Source organism: Thermobia domestica, chromosome 1 (genome assembly GCF_964235325.1).
Source record: "Thermobia domestica chromosome 1, izTheDome1.hap1.1, whole genome shotgun sequence".
Lineage (NCBI taxonomy): Eukaryota > Metazoa > Arthropoda > Insecta > Zygentoma > Lepismatidae > Thermobia > Thermobia domestica.
This window is the reverse complement of record NC_137454.1, coordinates 43,670,028-43,691,485: the sequence shown is the minus strand read 5'-3', so window position 1 is coordinate 43,691,485 and position 21,458 is coordinate 43,670,028. Positions and strand designations below refer to the sequence as shown.

General features: G+C 35.4%; 1 protein-coding gene and 1 non-coding gene across 2 annotated transcripts in view; one reads left to right on the top strand and one right to left on the bottom strand.

Annotated features, from left to right (window-relative positions):
* The first annotated feature begins 918 nt into the window (after window positions 1–918).
* TRNAR-UCG (transfer RNA arginine (anticodon UCG)) lies at window positions 919–993 on the top strand. Its single transcript has one exon. It is a non-coding gene; the product is annotated as a tRNA-Arg (tRNA).
* Window positions 994–9,651: 8,658 nt separating this feature from the next.
* Window positions 9,652–21,458, bottom strand: part of LOC145681015 (carcinine transporter-like) — a gene marked incomplete at its 3' end in the record, with an annotated part of 124,904 nt that continues 113,097 nt past the window's right edge. The window contains exons 9-10 of the mRNA XM_081752335.1: window positions 17,925–18,112; window positions 9,652–9,918 (exon numbers count right to left, since the gene is read on the bottom strand). Of these exons, the coding sequence (XP_081608461.1) occupies window positions 9,652–9,918; window positions 17,925–18,112 (455 nt within the window). The remainder of the gene's footprint in view (window positions 9,919–17,924; window positions 18,113–21,458) is intronic.

Sequence of the window (21,458 nt, the reverse complement as noted above, 5' to 3'; positions counted from 1 at the left end):
ACATATTTGAATGTAAGATTTAACCAACCAGAACCGCCATTGGTTACAGACGAAAAGAGTTGCGTCATAATTCAATGTTAACTTAATTATGTAGAACAGACTCCAGAGAAATTAGCGTTATAAAGAAAACTGATGAATGACAACGAATCATTGCAATTAATAAAGTAAGAAGAAACAGCATGCTTGGCCATTTTGGTGATAGAGGAAAAGGCAGAAGAGATCATATCAAAGTAAAAATCAGCTCACCAAGGAAAAGAACAGTTTTCAAAGTTCCATGTTGCACACCATCTATAGAAAAGTGCTGAATTATTCAACCCAAAAATTATAATTCTTTCTGTTGCTGCAGATGTTTAAACTTCTCAATATAAATGCACTTTAAATAAAATAAAAAAGGAACGGTACGAAAAAGTTACCTAACATATGTATGTATTATCTGCTCTACTATGTGTTCGTATTCTCTGCTATGGTAAAATGTTCGAATAGGGGTTGAAAAAGTGATCATAAAAGAGAACGAATACACCCCTAAAAATGCTCCTAAAAGGAAACGAATACACCCCTGCTATGTTACGTAGTCTTATGCTCTGCTATGTGTTCGTAGTCTCTGCTAAGGGTTTGAAAAAGTGATCATAAAAGGGAACAAGTCCACCCCTTAAAATGTACTCATAAAAGAGAACGAGTACACCCCTTAAAAAGTGCTCGTAAAAGAGAACAAATACACCCCTAAAATGGAGGTCGTAAAAGACCGTGGGTGAACGGTTCAAGGTGCTATAGCACGGCCAACAAGAGATGGTCTCTGACGTTTCTTACCACATGCGGTGGGACATTGCAGCCCCTACTTTGATACCAGTGTTACCAACCACGATCACTCTGTCTTATACCATTAATTAAATTGCCACTATAATCGCACCGAAAAAAAGTGGCCCCGCGTAGCGTAGTCGCTAACGCTCTCGCCTTCGGTGCGAGCGGTCCCGGGTTCGATTCCCGGTGGGGTCACTCGGTCGAAAAAGTGTAACAGCTTTTTCAGGCCAGCCACCCTGAATGAGGTTTTCCTGGGTTTTCCTCATTCACACCAGGCAAATGCCGGGGTGGTACCTAACTTATAGGTCCCAGGCCGCTTCCTTCCTTTCCCAATCCTTTATTCCTTCCCTTTCCCCGGATTGTGTGCTCGCCGAGGGACGTCATCCCTCAAATCGTGAAGGGCTAAATGGCCTTAGATGCCGAAAGCCCAGAAATCCAAATCCTAAATCCCGCACCGAAAAAAAGCTTGACACGCGAGTAGTGGCAATGTCACTGCGAGCTGTCAGAGACGTTCTCTTACTGGACGCACTATAGATTTCCCATATCCCTCCTATGTCGTCCGGCATAGTGTGTCAGGCGGTACTGGGAAATTCGTTGTCTGCTTCAGGCGGGACTGAGAAAGTGGGTAGAGGGTCAGTGGCACAGAACTCCCATTTTTCTACTACTAAAGTCCATATGTATTGATAAAAACATACTACAAAAATTGGAAAAGTTGCAAGATAGTTACAACATTTTTCAAGTTTTAGCTATTGCTATTACAAATGCCCTGTGTTTCCAGACTTTCGCAGACTCCACTCAAACGTTTGCCGACTTGTTTTCACCATTTCATCAGAAGTGTTGGACCAACCTGGACTCTTACCTTTGCACAAGCATCCTGTCTCTTCACATTGGCGATATCAACGACGAATGTTTTTTCGGGGGGGGTAGCGGATCAATGCCAAAAAGCGGGCGAAAATTCAATGTTTGATGTGTGATATCTCCAGCGCAACACGGAATATGCAACTTATATATACTTGTATAAGAGAAAACTATAGCAGATTACCCCAACTCACCTTAAGATTACACTACCGCTTATGGATTTTATCATTAAAAACGAGTTGTTATTATTAATGTATGGTACTTGTACCGATTATGGCCCACCCACCACATCTCTGCAGATTTACATTGGTGCTACTAAATGACAATATAAACTATGTCCTCTGAGCTGCGCAAATATGTTTACGCTTGTCATGAGGACATAGTTCATATCGGCATCTAGTAGCACCAACGTAAATCTGCAGAGATATGTTGGGTGGGCCATATTAGGGACCCGGGCCATAATCGGTACAAGTACCATATATTTATGTTAAATATTTATTTATGAAATACGAACAAAATCGTTTGAGCTGTTTTTGAAAAACACTCATTTTTTATTTACATAATTCAGTAAACCACCATTATTATTGGAGGTAGGAAGAAACTTCCAAAGACCCTCCTGGGAAAAGCTTACGTTTCAAATTTGGTGCAAATACGTTTCGTCAAACCTGGTGATGATTTACGTTAAACAATATGACTTCTAAGCAAATGTACATGTATTGAGACGAATGAACGGACAGACGGTTGGTCATTCTAAAAGCAATATTTTGGCATGTAGGGTCCACAAAACGTGTAAATCCGTTAAAATCTCGAATTTAATCTTTCCACGATCGCCATATATTTTTTTCTCTCCTAGCATCTCTCGAAAGCAAAAAAACGAAAATCTGACTAATGTATAGTTTATTTCCTGCAAATAATTTAATCCAGTAAACGCCAAAAGTTCAAAGTTTGCAATGGAGAGAAAAGAAAAAACTTCAAATATCTGGCCCTACTACGTACATTTCGTTATTCATGTACGAATTCACGAAACAACTCATTTAAAAAAAAAAACTACCGGGACGATTTTTTTTCCACAAAACTTGCAGGACAAACAAGTAATAATCCATTTTTTTTATTTCTTTAAAAGTAAAATAACCCAACAAAGCAATATAATTTCTCTTCTTTCGTTTGTACATAAGTATCGTGTTGTAATTTTGGACAAACAATAAGAAAAAAAATATGATAAATACTGCCAACTAAACAAATATCACTTGAACTAGATGCACTTCCAGTCACCTCGAGCTATTTCTAGCACTAACATCACTAACATGCATCATTTGTTTAATACAAATTACTTTGAAGCTTCTTGTCAGAGATCGCACAATAGCAAATTTACAAATAGAAAATTACATCATATTCTGAAAATAACAATATCCGGTGTTGAGCATAGTTTCATGCTCAAACTCACCTGTATTTCGAGTTAACTCATGCTCACATTGTTCAAGATGATTTTACTCATGATAAAACTCACAAGCTCACATGAGCGCTCTCATTTACAACCTTAGTAGTAGTAGTAGTAGTAGTAGTAGTAGTAGTAGTAGTAGTAGTAGTAGTAGTAGTAATAGCTTTACGTTTGTAGTAGTAGTAGGGCATTAGTAAATTTCCAAACCTTGGAAATTGGTGTTATAAAGTAGAAGTCGATAAATAGCAATACATTCTTCTTACTCCTTGGTGAACTCTGTAAGATCTAAATGCGTTTATGTTTATATTGTTACCTATCACTCCGTTTTTATAATTTTAGAAATCGAGGTAATGTTGAGTGTGCTTACCTTTCGCGAAACCAACAGCTGAAGCTTTTGCAGAAAAGCATCTAATGCACTGAATAACACATTCTATTGTTAAGAATAAGCCTTCTGGGTTGGCATTTCAGGTTTTGACCTTTTCACGATTTGTGACAAGTGTTTGGAAATAATTATTTTTACGTGAATTGTTCCCCGACGGAGGTAATGAATTATGCAAAACAAGTATTATATGTGCGATCGACGTAGTAGGCGTTTTTTTTTTCTTGTTCCAAATATCATTATGTCGGTATATGCATGCACTCAGCTGTCAAATAATCTATTCTCAGGTTTTATTGTTCCAACAGAACTTTGCAGAACAACGATGGGAATGATATCATGGAAAAGCAGGTGCCCGAGTCAACTATATTATTCTTTTATTGATTGAATGTTTCGTAATAGCAATACAACTGGTCAATATTATGCTATAAATTAAAACAAGTAGAGGTGTCACGTGTACACAATGTGAAGGACTTTGATTTATATATCGTGATATTTTCTCAATCAGGGAAGCCTAGAGGGTAAAAGACTGATTCCAGGGGTGGACGAAAGACCAAGATACAAATGCAGTCACGAGTCCACTCTCTGATCACATAGAATGACAGTTAGTGACTCAGTGGTAGAGCTCTTACATCTGGCGTGAGTGGGGTTCATGGTTCGATTCCCGTTCAAGTAAATGTGTAGTGGACAATATTGTGTTCGTGGGTTTTGTTGGAATACTCCCGTTTTCTCCCACTCTCTCATTCCACCAATTTTTCCGTCATAATTCAGTGCTTTAATCATCGTCTCCCTTAGACTAAAAGAGTATAATCGCGGGACGTTAAATTGAAATAACAGTTAATTTACAACATATCATTTTTAAATAAAGCAATTAAACTTCCTCTTTTTCTAAGCCCTTTTCTCACTTACTGGGATTGTTTCTTTTTGGATCGCTGTTCTCCACCTGTTTCTGTCTTGTGTCATATCCACACTCACATCACTACTTTTTAAATAATGTTTGTATTTATTTTGTAGTAACTTACATAAATTATTACAAAATAAATAAGTTACTACAAAATAAATACAAATTCTATTTAAAAAAATAAAGTAATTAACAAGCAACAAAGACAGCTTGATAAGTCATCAATTACCGTCGAGTTCATTTTTCTAGTCGCTGCCTTAACCTAGATTATTGGATAATTCAAATTCTGGTCATATTGTAATTTATATGGATGGCAACATTCAAAAATTCTTCTGATTCGTATTTTCGGGTGTAGAATTACATTATCTATTATTGTGGTAAGTTACATTTCATTATCTTATTTCATTTACGAAAAACGGGCAAAAGAAAAATTGTTAGCTTTTGAAAAATATTTAGTAGTCTGCCCCCTTAAGGCATATTGTTACCGTACGGTCAAAAAATACTCTTGCCACTTCTCTTCATTTTGTTCAACTGTTGCTAATTCTGTTGTTTACATCTTTTACTCCTGCATTTTCCTAAAGTATCGATCCCAAGTACTTACCACCTGATTCTCGATTACACTTTCCCTGAAAGAATAATGTAAATATTCTGTCTTGGTTTTACTAATTCTAAGCCTTTTGCTCTCTAGTGCTTCTCCTCAGATATATCTCGTTTAATTTATTTATGCTTGCGGCAAAGTTGAGAACAAAATTTATTACAAAATGCTTGTATTCTGAATATATTTGTATTGCTTTTTCCCAACATATCAAAGTATTAGAAAAGAGTGGTACTGTGATAATATTTTAACTCCATAAGGTTGTTTAATTAACGAGTTTTAATTCTTTAAAATTGCATACTGTCGTTTTCCCAAGGAGATCGCACCCATCATTCAGGTGAAACAGAATCTAAATAACTGACATAGACCTCATTTTCCGGGATCCAGAATGCTCGTGTATTTGAAGTTCTCCAGTGTCGAAATGCAAAGAAATTCGTGCCTTCCTCGTCGACCACTGATTTGAAGTGACTGCGCACTGAATGAGCAAGAACATCTTTGAGAACAAGCTTTCGAGCATCTTCTTGGAAATTTAGACTTAAGTTTACTTCTTTTTAAATTCTTCTTGTATTAAATCAGTGCCAGAATCCGAATAAACTCGATTTCACCAGAAATATTCAAATCCAAAAGTAAAATTCAGTACGAGATAAATATCCGACGCATTGGGTGTTTAATATATTATTTTGCTCCAAAGTGTCGATCCTTCCGTCCCGGAAAATATTATTTCACGAAAAAGAGTTTCTTTTGTATCCCATGCAACCCCCTTACAAGAATAGAATGGGATAATGATTCAAATGTAGAGTTTTAAGTAATATTTTCAGAAATAACGATACGAGTGGGAACGCGACTAACAACTAATAACGATCACTAACAACTAACTCCAGAAAAGCGTGTGCCGTAAATGCAATGCTGCGATAGCCGTAAAACGGAGTTTTATTGTATTGTAATAAACGCAGGGTTCGTCACGAATCATGCTGGTGTCTAGTAGCATCTTCGAATCCCTTGTGCATGATTCAATTTATACAAGCTGTATGTTCACAATTTTATTATAATAGTTTTATTTAACAATAGAAATATTTATTTATTTATAAATAAAAAACAATTTAATAAAATTATTTGTTAAAAGATTGCATATAAACCTGATAGTAAAAATAAAAATTACAGCAAAAGACATGCGTTACGTAAGGATGACGTAAACCCCCTCTTCCCCCTTGTTACACTTCGTAGCACAAGCCCGAACTCCGTTCCCCCTTTGCCGCGTTACGTAATATGTGGATGACTTCTACACTAATTATTATTAAATGCTTTTTTCATATTTTTAACTTTTGTGGAATATATTTTCCATTGTTTCCTTTTACTCCTAGATCTTACTCTTATCTTTGATCAATGGAAGGCTTTAGTTGTATGTCATTTTCGTCAATATGAATAAAGAATAAAGAATTATTAGGCCTATTATAAACAGTTTTTTTTTCTTTTTGTAATTTAAATCAATATGTCAAAGTACGTATTATATACATTTTTCTTCTTTCTTATTGGATAATCCTATCCAAGTACAGCATACTGTGTTGTTAAAATTTACGTAGCTTTCGTGTTTTATAAATTATTATTTTATGATGCTTCTTGTATGTTTTAAAATTTTATGTAAATAATTTGTCATTATTTTTATTCATGTACGTTTTCCTTTTAAGCGGCCAAATCAAGACTGTGGTGTCACTTTCATCAGTAAATTTATTATTATTATTATTATTATTATTATTATTATTATTATTATTATTATTATTATTATTATTATTATTATTATTATTATTATTATTATTATTATTATATTATTTACTACAAGGTTCATAAAATATGTATATTTTCATTTACATTTGTACCAATACTATTGTGACTATGAAAGTTTATTAGAGGTTTTTAATCTAGACTTTTTATCTCAAAGAATAGAACAACAAACATACGATTTTTAGAGTCCATTCTAGAAAATAAATTATACAGTCAGTACCTTGTAAATAATATTCCGTACAAAGTAAAGCAAATGTATTTTGTAAGAACGGTATAAAGAACTCTGTACTAAGTACTTTACTTACTATGTTTAATAACAGAAGATCGGAATTTAGAAATTAGGGTTGTGTTAGGTTTCTTATACTCTTGTAATATTTTATACTTTTTGTACTCTTGGGAAGAACGCAGACTGAAAGTGTTTGAGAACAAGTTGAATCTTCGGACCCAAGAGAAACGGGAATGGAGAATGGAGGAAACTTCATAACGAGGAACTACGTAATTTATAGTGTTTACCAACATTGCTAGGGGTCATCAAATCAAGGAGACTTAGGTGAATACGTCATATAGCCAGAATTGAAGAGAATAGGAACGCTTTCATTGTTTTAACTGGAAATCCAATCGGAAAGCGACCATTAGGAAAACCTAGACGTAGATGGGAGGACAATATTAAGATGGATCTCGCAAAAATATAAATAGAAGTAGAAATTGGATTCAGTTGGCTAAGGACAGAAATTAATGTGAACGCTGCTTTGAACCTTCGGGTTCCATAGGTCATAGAGTTAGTTAGTTATTAGTTAAATTAAATTAAATTATATTATTATTATTATTATTATTATTATTATTATTATTATTATTATTATTATTATTATTATTATTATTATTATTATTATTATTATTATTATTATACTGAATAATAAAATAAAATTGAGTCTTTCCACGATGCTTTTAGTTGTTTTTTACTCAGAATCTAGTTGGAAAATGAAATTCCTGTTGACAACACTAATCGCAATTATAAGACAGTTATTTCAAAAGGGAAATTCTAGAAGTCGATGTACCGAACATCAGGTCTCAAGAGCATATATAAATTTGAGATCTAAAAATATTTTAGTCATACAATAGTAATATACTCATGTGGTGGTAATATACTCATGTGTGGTGTAATATACTCATTGTAATAAATTTAAATTTCCCAATATTCCATTATATACACTGAGGGGAAAAAATGTAGGTAGCGTATTTAAAAAAGGTAGATTATATGGGTAATTCCTGTAGTTTTTGGACTTTATGTACAGCAGACGTATAACTGAAAACGCATGTGTTCCGTCTATACGTACTTTCCGTATGAAACAATATAGGTGGTCAGGATCTCACATACAAATGAACGTATATAACATATAGCTGAGAAATGTAACATAAGTATATTTATGTAATATATGGAAAACTGTTAGACGTCAGACATCCTGCAACGGCATAATGTAATATCTAAGGGCAGAGCGTATGTAGCACATGGATAACGTATGCTCCATACTGATTTCTGTAGTAAGCAAGAGGATTCCGTATATATGTATATACAATATATCGCTGTCCGGAGAACGGATTTCTCGCAATGTATTTACCTTGTCCGTCTAGGAGACAAAAAATCTCGAGAACTACTTAATGGACGAGGTTGAGTTTCGACCAAAGGTAAAGAGGGGACAAAGGTTAGGAATCCACGTCGTTTATAAAGATTATACTCGAACTTGAAGTGGTATAAATTAACATTTTCCAGTTTCAGCATTGATCACTATACAGCAAAAACGGTGTTATCTAGCGAGAAGTTTTTTTCGCAATTAATTACGAGTCCTAATAATACCTTTTATCTCCATTCGTAAATCTCTCTCTTAAAACCGGAAGTGATAGAAATTCAACCCAATTTCCGGTTTCAATATTGATCTACATAGAGGAAAAACGATAACAAATAAGGAAGAGCGGTTTCTTGGAATCGACTAAGCGTTCTAAAGATTGGTGTAATCTTTTCTCTTAAACCCTATATTCAAACCGGAAGTGCCAGCAATCAATCACTTCCGGTTTTAAGTTTATTGCTATACAGTAAAGTAAAAATGGTAATAGATAGAGAGAAGCAGTTTTCTGCAATCAATTCTCCACCCTAATCTCTGCACTAAAACTCAGACTGCTAAACATTTGAAACTACTTCCGGTTTGAAATTCAGAAAATATCACATTACGAAAACGAAACTTCTTCACGTAGTGTACACGTGACTCTGTCACTTGTTTAATTATAATTATTTCTTTTTGTATAAATGGCTTTAGTCGAAAACCATGTGAAACTCTCGTTGCAAATAGGAAATGACCAGGACTGCAAAGACAAAAGCACTGAACCATAAGATACTATAGTTCCAAGAAAGAGATTTTATGAGGATTACCGTGGTAGCCACCATCTATTCTGGCATCGTTATCTCAGTACTGTTATATATTATTTACATACGAAAAGTTGCACAGCTAACAAGCAGATAAGTATTTATTAGAAATAAATTACATCTAACACTGTTGCGTTCACAAAATATTAGATATAAATTACATCTAATAATCATGGCATCTTAGCATGCTCTTCTTTACACAAAATATAAAAGAAATAAATTATTTATACAATCAAAAGAGTATTTATATGTATGTACTTTCTGCTTAAAATATTAGTCTCCTATTTTAAGAAGAAAACAGCTTGGAGGAGCTTCTTGAATACAATAATACTGAAGTTTGAAATAATACTTATAAAATACTATAATGTAATACATTTTTCAATAGCGAGGTACAACACATATTATCAAAGATATATATATATATATATATATATATATATATATATATATATATATATATATATATATATATATATATATATATATATATATACAGTTTTGTTTTATCCGTAATAATAGATGAAATATTTGGAATATTACGCATTTCGGAGTTATCATAACTTTGTTCTTTGTCTGATGTTGGTTTGCTTTTGGGGAAGCTCCAAAATTTGTCGTGTCTTCCGTACTCATCAGCTTCCGCTACTGTCGTTGGTAGATTTCTATGAAGGGTTTCGGGTAAGAAGAGTATTCCAAATCCAGCCGCTAAATTGATGGCACCAAGTATTATATATGGATATCGAATGTCCACTGCGCTTCCCTATTTTAAAAAATAAAAGACAATTAGTTAAAAGGACGAGATAGAACAATCATTAATGAGATATTGACAATAAACAGTAAATAAACATAGGACGATAAACAGACGGCGAATCTAGGTTTGGGAACATACTAAAAATGTATATTTCTATGCACGTAATGCTTGTACGCATTGCAGAATTAGAAATGGGAAGCAGAGTGAAGATTCATAGCTTTCTTGACGAGTACTGTCTGCAGCAGTGATCTTCAACCTGAGTGTCGCGAGATTCGGTGAGTGTGCCGCGATACTTTTGAGGCAATGTCATAATGAAGGTGGGAAATACATGGTAACCTAATTCAACACCAATTTGAAGGAAATGAACAAGAAAAGAGTTCCTAAGGACTGAAAATATTTATTTTCCAGAGATATTAATGAGAATATGTCACCGTGTTGTCAGTACGTACGTTAGTATGCCGCGCGAACACTCAACAAAGGAGATTGTGCCGTGACTTTAAAAGGTCGAGAATCACTACTCCAACGCTACATCCAATGTTTTCATGATAATTTCATTACTTAACTATAGGAACTCTGTGATTGGTGATGCCTGTTTAAAAATTTAGAAAATAGTCTTAACTTGGAAAAAGAGCGTAGATCAAATAGGCAAATATTACTCCACTACAGGAGAAAACAAGCCTTTGTAATAAATAGCTAACGCTGTTAAAATTTTAGTTTCTTCAAAGCTGTATTCGTACAACATTCTTAATATTCGCATAGATTGTATTCCTTATGACTCTGGAACTTACTAGATAAATAAAAATATCTGACCAGAGTAATACTGTTATTTATTAAAACTAAAATAATGTCTAACCGTTTTACAACGATAACGTTGTATGTTTCATTTTGTTTTATTATCAATCTGTGCCTATTTAATGAAAGGAATCAGAGGCGAAATATGTGAGCAATATGATGTATAAGGAAAAGAAAGATATATTGAGATTTCGAATTATTATTTAGGTAATCAGTAACAAAAATTAAGTGTGTGTTGATGTTTCTATAGCAACGTCGTAAATAATATACATATAGGAAGACATATTAACGAGTAAGGAAGTGAATGTATGAAGGAACAAATATTTTTATTGTATATGTAGAACAGTCGATTATGTACACTTACAAGTGATCAAATATTAAACGACAGTTAAGAAAGTGATACATGGCGTGTAAATTTTTATGAAGATTAACTTTTAAGATAAAACGAACCAGTGACCTCTTACAAAAATTGGTGCCGAACCATGGGAGTATAAGTGTGTCGTTTCGAAGATCAGTAAAAACGGCATCTCAACACGTCACAAAATTGCGAAGTGGAAAAATTATTACGCGAAATATGGATATGAGTATTGAGTGTAATAACATGACTGGTGAACAGAATGTGTATTCCAAACCAACTTCGAGTGACAATTTGGCTGATGTCTTAAAAGATTTGGGCCAGCAGATGAAAAACCAATCTCAACAAATTCAAGACAAATTGGACCAGAAATTGACTCAGTTAGCACAGGACTTTGAGGAAAAATTAGTGAAACTAAGCCAACGTAATGAAGACAGATGGGAGCAGGCGTGTCATCAGCTAAATCAGATCAACCTCCAGGTGACGGAAAAATTCGAAAAATATGAGAAGAAGATAGGAAAGGTGGTACAAAGAAGTACAGAAATAGAGGAATCCATGGATGTTCTAAAATCATCTATCAACGTCCATGATAATCATATCAAAATGCTGCGAGATGAAGTTAATTACCTCAAAGAAAAATGTATTCCCGGAACTTCATTCCAGGATACCAAAGGCGCGAGTCATCATATAGCCACAGGTTGGGTACCTGATCACAATCCAAAAACAACATTGGAATTAGAGGGATCATTCAGCAGTGCAGAGGGTAGTGACAGAGAAGAACAAGTGAGACAAATATCCAAGCGCCGACACATCTCCAGTAGAAATTTGAAGACAACCACAGGTAATCGGTTACGTTTTAGTGAAATAAAGTCGCTTACCAAGTTTAGTGGCGTGCCAGGAGATATGCCTGCCAGGTCATTTCTTGAAAAATTCCAAGATGAATGCGAGCTCATCGGTGTAAATGAGTCTCAATACTTAAAATTATTACCCCATATCTTGTTGCCACCTTGCCTAACGTGGTTTAAGGCTATTAGGGATAGTATCCATTCGTATTCAGATTTTAAAAATGCTCTTTTGTCAAACTACGAAAACGATTTTATGGTAGCAAATAGAGATGCTGTTTTGCGAACGAACCATTACAATCCTAAATTACACCGAAGTATTACCGAATTTGTAGTGTCGACATATCATGAGCTAAGATCGTTAAATCCTAACCATCCTGAATCTCGAATTATAGTTTCAATTAGGATCTTGTTGCCATTTAGATTACAACAGTTGTTAATGTCAGCTCAGTGTATTAATTTCAGTCATTTAATAATGCTCGTTCAAAGCTATGAGAGTCAATCTGCAATTCAGAATAACAATAAAATGCAGGATAGAGGTCAGGGTAATTATGCACGTAATCAAACACAATATGCTCCAGTTCGTAACGTAGATGTACGACCTGAAAATGATACTAATGTTCGTAGCCGGAATAATAGAATGAATAGTTATAATGGTACCGGAAATCAAACACAACCTAACTATAGAAATGGAGCTAGAAATTTCAGAAACAACAACAGGAATTTCAGTAGGAATAATAATTATCGCCGATTCTCACAAAACCAATTTGCAGATGGCAGGAATTTCGTAAATAGGAATCAAAATATGGTAACAAGGCCTAATTGTTCAAGACGTAATACTGATTGTGCTATACAATGTTCCTTAAATGAACCCTTCGAACGTATAACTTGAACTGACAAAAAGGCGTCCGATGGATCTGTATTAATTTGACCTTTGCTTACGTCTATGGTTAATATGTTCTTCAGTCGATTTATTATTAAAATGTACGTTGAAAACATATGTAATTATGAAATATTTTGATTATGGGTAATACTCATTATTTATGGAATGTTGATGAAGTTAATTTATGGTAGTTAACTGAAAATATTATCGAATTAATTCCTTATTGTTTTATTGCAATTTCCTTTGTATAGCATTAACTGAAAAGATGTTAATTTGTGTTTCATGATAAGAAATTATCTAAGAGCTTTATTGTAAGAAGCTATTATTGTTTTCGTGTCCTTATTTCATTCGTATTTCATTTGAATATTATGAATATTTAAAAGATCACAATTTTAATGTAAACTTATGAAAGTAATGACAGATATATGAAGTAGATGCAATTTATTACATGGAAAGAATAAGAATAATGAATATCAAATCTCTTGATTTTTCAAAGTTTATTAATGTGTGTATGACATCAATGCGTTTATATGTTCCAACTTTGTTGACTTCTGATCCTATCGATATTTAATATTATGAAGATCTTTGTTTGTGAAGGAATAGTTAATTTTGTACCCTAGAAGAAAACTACCAGTTAGGTTCAATTTGTGAATAGCCTTACTTATGATAATTGGTAATGCGTCATTATTAATATTGAGATATTTTGACAGATATGAAAATGTGTTATATTATAGTATATTATATATGGAAAAGTAGAATATGTATATTAAAGGTGACATTATATATATAAGGGCTATTCGAAAGATAAATGTTATATGGTAGTTAACTCCTTCATAGTACGACTATTATGGAAGTCCCGTTCGAAGCGACATCTACAACGATAACGTTGTATGTTTCATTTTGTTTTATTATCAATCTGTGCCTATTTAATGAAAGGAATCAGAGGCGAAATATGTGAGCAATATGATGTATAAGGAAAAGAAAGATATATTGAGATTTCGAATTATTATTTAGGTAATCAGCAACAAAAATTAAGTGTGTGTTGATGTTTCTATAGCAACATCGTAAATAATATACATATAGGAAGACATATTAACGAGTAAGGAAGTGAATGTATGAAGGAACATATATTTTTATTGTATATGTAGAAAAGTCGATTATGTACACTTACAAGTGATCAAATATTAAACGACAGTTAAGAAAGTGATACATGGCGTGTAAATTATTATGAAGATTAACTTTTAAGATAAAACGAACCAGTGACCTCTTACAGTTTCAACAACTTAATGTTGTCGTCTTCAAACACTCAATTTTTAAAAAATCTTATAAACCCAAATATACAGAAAAAGAAAAAAAGATAAACAACAGTTGGCTTTTCAGACAAAGCAGGGGACATTGGGCCTTTCACTTTTGGTTATATATTAAGGTTTCTAAGATGTTAGCTTCAGTGAAAGAAATTCAGCCTCATTCTTCTCAGAGTTAGCACTGCACCCGTGGTCACAATAGTTGTGTGACTGGTGCGTTGTCAATCAATACGCAAACTCAACGCACAGCATGTATTTTAAATTACTGCCTCCAAAGAATTGATACAGCTAGACAATTGAAACTAATACATTACTTCTACCATACATGGCGCTATATGTCAAGAACGAATTAATACAAGTGATGCAATATTTGAGTGTCAGGTCGGAAAATTTTGCTAAGACCCTCGTGTATAGAACTATATATATAGTCTTTTACAGTTTTCGGAAGTTGATTAAACAAGAAGATAAACGGAAGTTGCATGGTATACAATCGATATATACAGTCTAACACTAAAAGCGTGGAAAAGTCAATAGCACGTGAGCTAAGCTTATGAAGCGAAGGCCGTGACGTGGCGTTGTCTTATGGTGTGGCTAACCAGACGCACTAAAGCGAGAACAAGTGAGCAGATTACTGATACTTTAGCCCTCTCATTTGAAAGAAAACCATAGGCAATGACAGCTTCTATTGAACTGCAAGCAAGTTAACTGTATACGTTATGCTCTCAAACGATCTAAAAGTGGAATTTGAACATGTTTTGACAGATATCTGGCGGACATTCTCGTCAATATTCTTTGTTCACTTCAAGTTATTTAGGAAAAGCAACAAATTATTAACAACCGTAGATCTAACAAAGAGAAGGCAGACTTTGGTAAGTGAACTTCGGAGCCATTTTTTGCGAGCAGGTAGTGCACATTTAAAGAGTTACTATTACAAACTGGGAGAGCGCAATGGGCAAAAATAAGGGAGAAAAACCGTCTTCAAAAGTTTTCTACTCGCCACATATACTGTTCGACGCGCAAATTTATCAAGTGACGGCGTGGCAGAGTGAGTAAAGTGTGCAACTCATATGCAAATGGTCCCGGATTCGATTCCCGTTCGAGTCAAACCTTGTTTTGTTTTTTTGCTTCAACTAATAAAGTAACCATTTGTAACTATAAATAAAATATTAATTCACCATATGTTTATAATGAATAATACTGTAAGGGGTCTGTCCTGGTTCGTTTATTAATCTTAAAAGTTAATCTTCATAATAAATTACACGTCTTATATCACTTTCTCAACTGTCGTTTATTATTTGACTTTTTCTACGCACAAATAACAAAATATATGGACCTTCATATATACACTTCTATACTTATCAAGATGTCTACGTCTATTTATATTATTTACGATGTTGCTATAGAGACATCAACACACACTTATTTGTCACTGATTATCTAAGAAATAATTCGAAATCTAAATATCTTTCTTTTTCTTATACATCATATTGTTCCCATAATTCGCCTCTGATTCCATTCATAAAATAGGTACAGATTGATAATAAAACAAAAATGAAACATACAACGTTATCGTTGTAATACAATAGAAATTTTAAAATCACTTGTAAAATCTTTCAATGTTCTATGTTAACTAGCAAGAAAATTTAATCTATTCCGTAAATATACTGATATCACGAGTTGTATTATGGTTACGACATTCAACGGCGCCGATTTTTCTGTAAATTTGGGGGGGACATTCATAAAAAATACATACAACAATACATGTAACAATAAAAAATACATATGAAAATACACATTCATAAAAATACATGGGGCCCACATGAGCTTGGGGGGGGGACAAGCTCCACATGATCGGCGCCCTTGACGACAGTCGTTGTGTAATAAATGTTCTTGACGCTTCGTGTCTACATCTGTTGACAGTGTGCGATTTACAAAGGAGTTGAGGGGGGAAATACCCTTTGCTAATACTGGATGTTGCTATAACCAAAGCACATTTACCACTCATTCCCCTTGTAATTCTCACACTGTCAACAGATGTAGACACGAAGCTTCAAGAACATTTTTTACACAACAACTGCAGTAAAAATAATATTTACGGAAGAGATTAAATTTTGTTCCTAGTTAACATGAAACATCAAAAGAATTTACAAATGATTGAAAATTTCTATTGTTTTATTCATTATAAACAAATGGTGAATTAATATTTTACTTATAGTTACAAATGCTTACTTTATTGGTTGCAGCAAAAAACAAGAAAAAAGTTTGACTCAAACGAGAATCGAACCCGGGACCCTTCGCACTTGAGTCGCTTATTCTTCTCACTCTGCCCCGCTGTCACTTGATAAGTTTGCGTGTCGTACGATATATACGTCGAGTAGAAAACTTTAAGACGGTTTTTATCCGTCATTTTTGCCGATTGCGCTCTCCCAGTTTGTAATATTAACTCTTTAAATGTGCACTACCACCTCGCAAAAAATGGTCCCGAAGTTCACTTACCAAAGTGTGCCTTCTCCTTGTAAGTTCAATTCCCTACGAAATGGTAATAGGTAAAAATAAACCGTGTCGTTTGGTTAACTCTATCGAACGATGTATTACTTTCACTGCGCTACGTTCAATTCTCGCGGCCCTCACTGGTAAGGTTACAAAATTTGAAGACTGATTGAGTCAAAAATAAACATGGTACATAACATTAAGGAGAGCGGATTTCTCTTATTTGCATAGTTATTTCTTTTACGTCATCTCACGGTTACGTCCTTTCTATAAATCGATTGGCTGATTACAGTTAACCGTCCTTTTGGGCCCCGAGCCTTTATAAGACCTAGACCAACAGTTTGACAGGGGTTCAGAACTATTGAAGCTCCCACTGATAATCGAAGAGGTTCTCCCGCGAAAGGTGCATGCTTTAAGCATTTCGCCACGAGGAAGATCAACTGAGTATCCAACTTAGGATCATAATATTTGCTCTGAGTAGACTGGGTAATGGGCACTCTAACGTAATCAGAGATTCAATTTGATAGAATATTACATAACACATACTTTCGATATTATAACTTAAAAAACAATTGTGTGTTACACATTATATTGTCTATTACACTGTAATAAAAGTGGCCCCGCGTAGCATAGTCACTAACGCTCTCGACTTCGGTGTGAGTGGTCCCGGGTTCAATTCCCGGTGGGGTCACTCGGTCGAAAAAATGTAACACGCTTTTTTTCGGCCAGCTACCCTGAATGAGGTTTTCCTGGGTTTTCCTCATTCACACCAGGCAAATGCCGGGGTGGTACCAGGCCGCTTCCCTTTCGCCGGATTGTGTACTCGCCGAGGGACGTCATTCCTCAAATCGTGACAGGCAAAAATGGTCTTAGATGCCGTCAACCTAGAAATCTAAATCCTAACCTAACATTGTAATAAAAAGCTTTTATTTAATAATGATTAATGATTTGTAAAGAGTTTTATGTGACAGTTCTATGTTTTTTACAAACGTCTTCCTTTTCCTATATTTCCCTTTCAAATATTGTCGATTATCATTTTTTTTAGATTAATTAAATCTTTTACTTTAATTTTCAAATATTTCCTTAAATATAATGTTTAATACTTGTATCTTTATGTAATTGAGGAAGATCCATGTTCTCATTGATAACCCACTACAACAAATTAATATATTCTAACATTGATGGCGTTTATAATATTACACATTCAGTTTAAACAGTAAAAAATATGATTTTTTTATAAATTTGACTTCATATTAAAAGAAATTACATCAGCCTTGTTAAACCTCTTTAAAGTTATTAATAACATGTTTACAGATAATGTCAAAAGTTAAAGTATGATAGTAACATACCAGGTATACAACATAAGGTCCCACTGTTTCAATTATGGATGCTGCTACAGTTCCAAAGGCCATGCCAGTTTGTCGCAAACATGTCGGATACACCTCCATTCCGTGTAAGTAAATGCCGTAAAACGTTAACGAGTTCCCGAATCGAATAAATGTTGCCAGTCCAGTTACTACGGCATCCAAATCAGGATCTGTCAACAACAAAAGTCATACGAGTATTATTGTTATTCCTTCAAAATGCGAATATAATTACAGATCCAAAAAATATTTTAGGATATTTGAAATGTTAATCGGATAAAAATACAAATTTCAAACTTCTTCGTAAATTATTTCTTATAAAGAGTCCGGTAAAAATACCTTCCTTATTTGGAGAGGGCGCAGTGTGAGTTTTGGTGGGGATATGGCGGCGGAGGGAGTATCGATCGATAACGGTATGCGTGCCACTTTCAGTAGTCGCAATGGTGTGGTGCGGTAAGCATCGTGCATTTGTTGTGGACGAGTATATTTGCAATTGTTGTTCTGTGATTATACTCAGCGGGCATTTCGCATTCGGTTCAGACTTGGTCGACATGATTCTTAGTGCGGTCTGTAAATGCAATAATTTGTATGGATCGTGCATTTCCGGTTACCAGCACGAAATTTGGTCAGAGTGTTTAACGCGACATGTAAATGAGAAAAAACCCGGGAGACAGCTTCTCAATATGTTTCGTGTGACTCTGGGCGCCATCTTGAAAAATGGCCTACTTTTTACAAGTTACCCAAATTTTGTCCGATTTACACCGTCTTTGGGCTCAATTTCAGAGGCAAAACGACTATAGAAGACTGTGAACTGCTAGACAATAACGGCAATAGCTTTAATTTCTTGAGTGGGCTAGTGAAAGGGCACAGGTATTCTGGGGGGCAGTTATTTTGTGCACACCAAAAATAAGACTATTGTGTTACTTGACCTATACATCAAGTCAACATCTCTGGGAAGGGGGTCACAACAGGCCCGTATCCACGGGGATCATGGGGGGCCACCCCCTTAATTTCTACTGCCCCCTAAAATTTTCACGGTAGGCATAGAAGAGCAGATATTACAGTTAATATGGTTGGATCGGGCCCCCTAACATCTACCGCACCCCTACATTTTTGCGATGGTTACGAGCCTGGTTCACGATGCCACCAGAGGGCACTTACCCCTTCTTCCCATCTAGCGTTGTCACAGTGCTGCATGTACTTGTTCAAGCTGGAGTAACAACGCCCGGTCCAGCTGATGCGCTCCTTACAACATCTCACGTGAGACGTGCCAGGTACGCCCATGAGGTCACAATTGCTGCGCTACACGCCCTACTGTACGAGGCCTAGACAGCTACTCTGCTGAGTTGTACGTATCGAGATCACACCACGAGGACACAGATGCATTCCAAAGCAAGTACAGGACACATGTGAAGAACCTAATTGATGTACTTCGTGATACTGATAATCCTTTTGAAGAAGAACATCTGTCTACAGTTGGTTTCACCAGACATATAGCGCCAGAAGATCATGCCAGTCTGTCCGCATCGCAGCTACCACAGGAACCAAAATGTATAAGGATTTCGTTGATAACCGTCTAATGACATGCAAGTAGTCCATACACGATGTTATAAAGAAAGTTAATATGCAGCTTTTCAATTGTAGCTCGTTGAAAGTTGTTGCAAAGATAAGATGAAACTTGCTAGTGCACACAAAGATTATGACCTGTTCTGCAAGATGTTCATATCATATCAGGAAAGGGAGGGCGATATCAGAGAATTCTTTTCTCATGAGAACACAACTTATCCTCCATCAATATCTGAATTTGGAGATCTCAGACTTCATACCTCTAAATCAGATATTTTGAAAAATTTTATGGGTGTACAAGTACAATCATCCCCCATTCCTCTTCTCTTGTCGTCGATGGAGAGATGCTGGTACACCAACTGCAACCAGGAGCAGCGGAAACATTTGCAGAATATGCCGCAGTTGTGAATAACTGGGTTTCTTTCACACTTTGAGACACTAAACGCTTAGATGTGGTCTTTGACTGCTACATTGAAGAGCTTGAAAACACAAACGCGTCAGAAACGTGGACAGGGCGACCGCTTTGTTGTCAAGCCAACGGGACCGCTTCCAAAAAAATTCCAGAAGATCCTTGCAAACGATGACAACAAGGAAAGGCTATTTCATTACCTCCCCGAAACAATAACTGCAGCTGATATTTCAGAAAGAGAAATATTCTGCACAAGAGGAAATCATGTCTTATCCTCTTCCTCAGACTTGGATATTAATGGTATTTCTCACTCATCCCACATAGAAGCTGATGGAAGAATCCTTCTGCACGTCCATCATGCCGCCGAGAAGGGACACAAAAATATTACAGTTCGTACAATTGACTCCGATGTTGTTGTTACCGCTCTCTTTGCATTTCTGCATCTGTCACCCACTCTGGAGAAACTATGGATTGATTTTGGTTCTGCAAAAATGCGACGTTTCATTCCTATACACACCATGTGCACGAACTTACCTTCTGGAACGATAGATTTGCTGCCGTTTTTTTTTTTTTTTTTTTTTTAAACAGTTTTACGGGCTGTGATACAGTGTCAGCCTTCCTTGGCGTTGGCAAGACAAGTGCATGTTATACGTGGATGGCGTTTAAAGAAATGGATAAAGCTTTCCGGGAACTATCAGTCGTTCATTTTCACGATGTTGTAAGCTACCAATCTCGCATGCTAACCAGTGATTTGTGACGCTCATGTACGACAAATCAAGTACTTGTGAGGAAGTCAACGAAACCAGACCAATTCTATTCAGCAAGAAAAATCGCACAATAGACAGAATACCCCCAACCGAAGACGCATTGAATCTCCATACAAGAAGAGCAACTCTTCAGTGCAACATCTGGCGACACTGCTTCGAAAAGGATGTGCATGATGTTGAGCCCCTGAACTGGGGTTGGAAGGAAACAACCGGACTCGGTTACCAACCTGTGTGGAATATGTTGAGGAGTATGTCTGATAACAGTCGACAACTAGTGACATGCCGTTGCAAACTGCGCTGTACTAGGAAATGTACTTGTATTAAGTACGGCCTCGTCTGTAGATTGCTTTGCAAATGTGAAGGGCAATGTTCATAGTGATATCACTATGAACACAGCAACTGAACCTTTTTCTTAAATGTGAAAGTGTATAAGAGTTATGTAGATATGTAACATTGTAGCGAACGTATTAAAGTTGTAGAATGATAAACTGTATTAGTTTGTACTTGATATACAACACCTCTACAATAAAAACTCACAGTGAGGTCTTGTGGCCGAGGAGGCCATTCATGCAGTTACCCATATGGGACCTTGCCTTTTTAGGTAAATTTTAGAGTTTCAGTCAAGCAGCTATTGCAACGAGACACTATTGTAGGATCATGGTTCATACCTCGTTTTTTTGTAATGAAGCTGCGTTTCCAACTGTACTAGTCAAATTTCCTTATTTTGAACCTAAGGCGGGAAATTCCCGCCCAAAGTGGGAAAAACGGAAATTACAA